The sequence below is a fragment of the Pseudoliparis swirei genome, chromosome 19, assembly GCF_029220125.1.
Source record: "Pseudoliparis swirei isolate HS2019 ecotype Mariana Trench chromosome 19, NWPU_hadal_v1, whole genome shotgun sequence".
NCBI lineage: Eukaryota > Metazoa > Chordata > Actinopteri > Perciformes > Liparidae > Pseudoliparis > Pseudoliparis swirei.
Genome location: NC_079406.1, coordinates 563,329 through 569,147, shown reverse-complemented (window position 1 = coordinate 569,147; position 5,819 = coordinate 563,329). Strand labels below are relative to the sequence as shown.

At 46.9% G+C, this 5,819-nt stretch overlaps 1 protein-coding gene across 1 annotated transcript; it reads left to right on the top strand.

The window, feature by feature from the left end:
• The first annotated feature begins 1,599 nt into the window (after window positions 1-1,599).
• Window positions 1,600-4,651, top strand: LOC130209784 (protocadherin-20-like). The gene is made up of 2 exons (XM_056439622.1): window positions 1,600-2,251; window positions 3,454-4,651. The coding sequence occupies exons 1-2, from the start codon at window positions 1,688-1,690 to the stop codon at window positions 3,769-3,771; spliced, it is 882 nt and encodes a 293-aa protein (XP_056295597.1). The 5' UTR covers window positions 1,600-1,687; the 3' UTR covers window positions 3,772-4,651.
• Window positions 4,652-5,819: the final 1,168 nt, after the last annotated feature.

Genomic DNA, 5,819 nt, shown 5'->3' with positions numbered 1-5,819 from the left:
AAATGGCAGTAATTTAAACAGTCAAAATAATAAATATCATTTCAAAGTAATAGTTATATTTTATGATGTCATCGCCTTAAAACGTGGGGGAATATGATTTGATGTAACTGTGGTTGTATTAATGTAATTTATTAAACGGTTATTGTTGACTGCGCCGCTGCTTCACTTTAAACTGTTGTTTTTGAAAAGCGCGAGAGAATATGTTCTGAAGCGGAATATTTCCTCAGATGAAATATGAATTGCGTTTTGTAAATGATTACTTCTCTCTTCTTTGAATGCATTTGGACTTTTGATTGAGTTAATTGACTTTGCGTTGCATTGCTGATCTTGTGAGTGAGGAATATTGAAGCGAACACGTAACGTTTTAGTAAGTTATGAATAATAATTATGAATGAAACATTAATCATGGTTCAAACTGTGTTGCTAGGACGTGAGTTCAGGTTCTCTGTGTTTTAGAGGCTGAAAGAGAAAAGCTGATCAGAGGCCATTCTGAAGTGAACCGGACGCAGGTGTGCAAATAAAAAACAGGTGTGTTAGCACATTTGCTAATAAAACATGTCCCGTATAGTTTAGTGCCCAGATATAACACAGCCCCCCCCCCCCCCCCCCCACACGCACACACACATGCTCATTGTTTTATATTGAGCCAACCATGAGGTCTCTGGCTTCTCCGGTGTCGGTCGGACTAGTCAGGTAAGTGTTGTGGGCGGGGCTTGTCACGATGCCTTCAGCTGTGCAGCTTTATGTTGCTGCCGGTCCTCAGCATTCACTCACTGCCTGAAGTCGGGCAGCATGTGTGAGGGCGGCGGGCCATGGGCCTCCTGGTGAGATGGACCGGGCTGGACTATTGCAGGTCAGTGGGTCCAAAGCAACGCATGCCAGAGCTTCTGAGGAAGGAGGTAACTGGAATGGTTCCTCTGTGCAATTTAGTTGAGTAGCTGAAATGTCTTTCATTTTAAACATTTGTCATTTGTCTTTGTAAAGATTAATAGAATAAAATGACATTATGAATATTTGTGAAAATGCAGATATATATGCTAATGTTATTTAATTTATGTGAAGCCAAACTCGTGCGCATGCCGTTTGTGTGCCAGAGGGATTGAATGGAGATGAGGTGGATCGCATTACCTTCATTGTACAGTTGCTTGCTTTTAAAAGAGATCTGAGGCATGAAGTTGAAACCTTTACGCCGTCAAGGAAAGATTCTACATGTTCCCCGTTTGAAATGCAGCAAAAAGACAAATCCAATCCATGTAACAAATACTGGTTCTTTAAAAACAAAGAGTTACTGCTCACAGTGTGTCTCTTTTCTCCTCAGACTCTGCTGCTTGTGGTCCATCTGCAGCAGGTCATATCTGCTTCTGTCCCCTTTTCTATCCCAGAGGAGCAGGAGCCTGGCATTCTGGCAGGGTCACTTGGTAAACACTTTCCACCTCCGTACCAGCTCCTGACCAAGGAGTATTTATGGCTGGACCGAAACACAGGGAATCTGTACACCACTGAGCAGAAGATGGACCGTGAGGCCCTCTGCCCGGAGGACACAGACGCTGAGGAATGCATTATTCTACACATTGCTGTGGTTGGGCTCTCCAGAGACCTTATACAGTTTCCTGTGATCATAGAGGACATCAATGACAATGCACCCCATTTTGAAAATGGTGAAATACACCTGAGGGTGTCTGAGGACATGACTGTGGGGACCAGTTTCTTACTAGATGACCAGGCTCAGGACCGCGATGCTGGACCAAACAGCGAGCTGCATTATCACCTCGAAGATTCTGAAGGAGTTTTCAGTTTAAAAGTGGAACAAGATGGCCGCCTCATTACGCTGGTTTTGCAAACGGCCTTGGATCGGGAGACTCGTGACAAGTATCACATGGCACTCGTGACCACCGACTGTGGCTCGGGGCCATTGAGTGCAACAGCAACTTTAATAGTCACAGTGACAGATGTTAATGACAACTGTCCCAGCTTTAGCAGCGATGGCCCTCGCAATGTCACCGTCCCCGGCGACTCCCCGAAGAACACGCCGGTTACTCGGGTTCGAGCCACAGACCGAGATTCAGGCCCGAATGCTGCCGTCGTCTACTCCCTCAGTCCCAAAGTCTCCGCGCGCGCCAAGGAGCTCTTTAGCCTCGACGGCCTCACTGGGCACATCCGACTAACACGGGACCTCCAGAGCGACACATCCGAGGTGCTGCTGTTACACGTGTTGGCTAGCGGCCACCGCTGCCCCCCAGCAGACACTCAGGTAACCGTATCCATCCTCCCCAAGGAAAACCAAGAGCTGACACTGTCCTATTCTAAAAAAATACAACTTGGGATAATTTGAGTAAATATGTGCACGTCTGTCTGATGTACAAAATCATACATGGATTGACCTCTCCTCCTCTCAAACAATTTGTCACCACACGAACTGGATATCGGCTCACAAGAGGTGCAGCAAGAGGGGATTGTATCGTCCCTCTCAGGAAAAGTGCTTTTAGTCATGCTGCTTTCTCAGTACAAGCAGCAGTTCACTGGAACTGATCCAGGATCTATCAGAGAGCTACAATCATTCAACTCTTTTAAAGCAGAAACAAAGAAATGGTTCATTACTACCCAGCTCTGTCAGCACTAGACTGTAACTACCTCCTCCATCTGTCCAGGTTGGACTTTCATTTTGTCTGTCTGTCAGTTGTTGTCTGTCTGTCTGTCAGTTGTTGTCTGTCTGTCTGTCTGTTGTTGTCTGTCTGTCAGTTGTTGTCTGTCTGTCAGTTGTTGTCTGTCTGTTGTCCGGTCTCTGTATGTCTTGACTTGCTGGTCGGCCGTTTTACTCCACCTGCCTGTCTTCTCTTGTCGTTCACCTGTTTGCAGTTATATATCACATTTAGTCTGTATGCTTTTATGTTGTATCTCTGACATTATGTTTTTATTCTGTCCATTTTAACATTGTTCTCCCCTATTTTATTTGCTTTATCTGTAGATTGTATTTGCAATCTTATGTTTTTAGGTTTGTTCTTAACATCAGCAACATTGGGACTACAGATGAAAAATAGCCTCTTGGCTAACTCTGGCACATTTACTGCAATGTTGTTATCAATGTACACTGTCCCTTATGAAATAAACCATTAAAAATATATATATATAGCCGAGCATAAAAACCAGACTATGGTGTTACCAGAGAACCGGCCCCCCACCGTCTTAGCGGTTTTAGAGCTTGAGGGCGACAGCAGCTTTAACGGCTCATCTCTGGCCATTGAGGGCAAAGTGCCTTTCACTTTGAGCCCACAGAATGGCAAATATCTGCTTTCCACCACGAAACCCCTAGACTATGAGATGAAGAGCGAACATTATATTTACGTGGCAGTGCAGGGGAGATCAGCTGAAGGATCTGGGATCATTTCTTCCCAGCGGCGGGTGATCAGAATGCTGGTGGCAGATGTCAATGATAATGCTCCACATTTCCTCCAGTCTCACTATCAACTGGAGGTGGAGGAAAACAACCAGCCGGGGAAGTTCCTGCTGAGGGTCTCAGCATCCGACGCAAACAGTGGATACAACGGCAGGGTGAGCTACAGGCTGGACAAACACACGTCGGCCATCTTTAACATCGACCCCGAGACAGGTCGGCTGTGCGTGTCCGCCGCTCTGGATCAGGAGCAGCAGGGTGAGCTCACTGTGTTTGCACGAGATGGCGCTCGCCTCCCTTGGAGTCAGTGGCCACCATATCCATTCATGTTCTGGACCAGAATGACAATGCACATCTCACTTCATCTTTTTTATCCATGAGAACGTACCCCCGTTCGCCCAGGTGGGCGGGGTTGGGGTGACCGACCCGGACGAAGGAGACAATTGGAACACGGAGTTGCATGTTGTAAACAGCAGTGGACCTTTCGTTGTGGACAACACCCAGGGGACGCTGCGCACCACCAACAACTTGGACCGCGAGGCAGACGATCGCTATGACCTCTACCTGCTGGCCAGCGATCGCGGGCACCCGTTGGCTTTGACCTCTGCTGCCCGGGTAACCATCTTCGTGGAGGACATCAATGACAACCAGCCGAAAGTGGTCCTTCCAAGCAGCAACTCCTCATGCCAACCGGTCTCTCGAGCAACCATTGCAGGCACCTTAGTAACAAAGGTATATGCCATCGACGAGGACTCTGGGCTGAATTCGGAGATTACCTACACTGTTGTGGCGCCACCGTCGGTGCAAAGCAGCAGCCCCTTTTGGTTGGATTCAAGGTCAGGGAACATCACCGTAGCTCAGCAACTCCTCCAGAAAGACCTGGGAATGCATCACATGCTCATTGTGGTCAGAGATGGGGGAAACCCGCTCCACTTTACACCACTATCTGGGTCAATCTGTTGGTGGATGAGAGCAGGGAGAGAGGAGGGAGGAGGGAGAGAGAGGAGGGAGCTTAGACCGAAAGCCCACCTGGACAGGGACGTCGGACTTGGATCAAACCCCCCCAAAAGCCCCCGTCTGTGAGGTGGAGGGCACCAGGTCTGCACAGCTGACGCTGTTCGCTGGCCTGCGTATGATGCTGGTCTCCACATGTTTGCTTCTGGTGACAGTATTTTTATACCTGCAGCAGAAGAGAAACAGTCTAGAACAGAACAGGAGGGGACCCGTTGAGAAGAGATTCCACTCAGGCTGACAGAGAAATATTACTCTGATGATGAACAGAATAAAGCAATGTGTGTGATTCAAACTCGCACTTTGTCGAGGATGAAATCAGACTGTGAATTAAATACATTCTGAATATTTGTCGAAGGCTTCTTGTATTTTGATAATCAATGTGTTGAAAGCTTCAGCCACATAATGTATTCAAACATTGTAAAACTGCAACATTTAGTGGAAATGAAGTTGATCCATGTTGTGATAAGCCTCCTGGAAAGCAACACTAATTGATCTGATAAGTATTTAAAGCTACATTAGAACATTTGATGTGTACCGTGTGGTCATCGTGAGATGGGGCACATTCCACTGAGGCTAAAATACCAGTCCTTATCGTCAGGGACGACCCCCACGACCCTACAGTGGCGAGAAGCCACGAGTTAAGGCGCGTTAAGTTGATTGTGTCTTTCTCAGATTTCCGACTCAAAGTGATGGGAGTCCAAAGGATTTAGACTCTAAGGGGTAGAAGGTCCCTCCACTGGAGCAGCAGCTCTGAGACCACCACAGGAGGCGGGGCGGCGGACAGGTGAGCGTGGCAGAGGGAGGGCACACCACCGCGTGGTCTCACCCAGAAGGCAGAACTCGCGACCGGACTGTAGCAGGAGGCCGGCGAGCTTTTGTTCTGACCACGGCTGCTGGAGTGAAATCACTCAAAGAAATCAGGAGCGATAGCATGTGTGCTGGGGAGCAACAGAGATGCATTACAGACATGTGTTTACAAATCTGTGAACATACAATGATAAAAAGAGGTGGAATAATTGTTTTAGCTTTTACTAAATATTTAGTTTAAATCTTTACGGTATCATAAGCTATTGAGCGATGCCTTTAAGATGTCGCTGTGTAAGAAGAAAGTGAAACACAAGCTTGTGCAGAACACGCGTGTGCAACAGGGGGAGGAGTCTCTGAGCATCTCTGAGCTAGCAGCTCAAATAAATCATCCAATAGCGTTGCACTGTCACACTCACGGCATTAAATTAGAAGAATTAAAATGACCAAATTACGAAGTTACCAATGGAAGAGTCATTTTAACTAAAGAGATTTCAGAATGCATCGGATATAAAACCAGGACAAATTAGGAGGAAACATTTTTGACCTTGAAAAAAATGTCTAACATCCTGACCGACTGGATTTAGGACCATCGTGTTCATATCTGCGT

Bases quoted from the DNA above. Each gene is read 5' to 3' on its own strand.
- LOC130209784 (XM_056439622.1), top strand. From the start codon at position 1,688: ATGACTGTGGGGACCAGTTTCTTACTAGATGACCAGGCTCAGGACCGC. The intron at 2,252-3,453 runs GTAACCGTATCC...CATTTCCTCCAG, and splicing joins GCCCCCCAGCAGACACTCAG to TCTCACTATCAACTGGAGGT.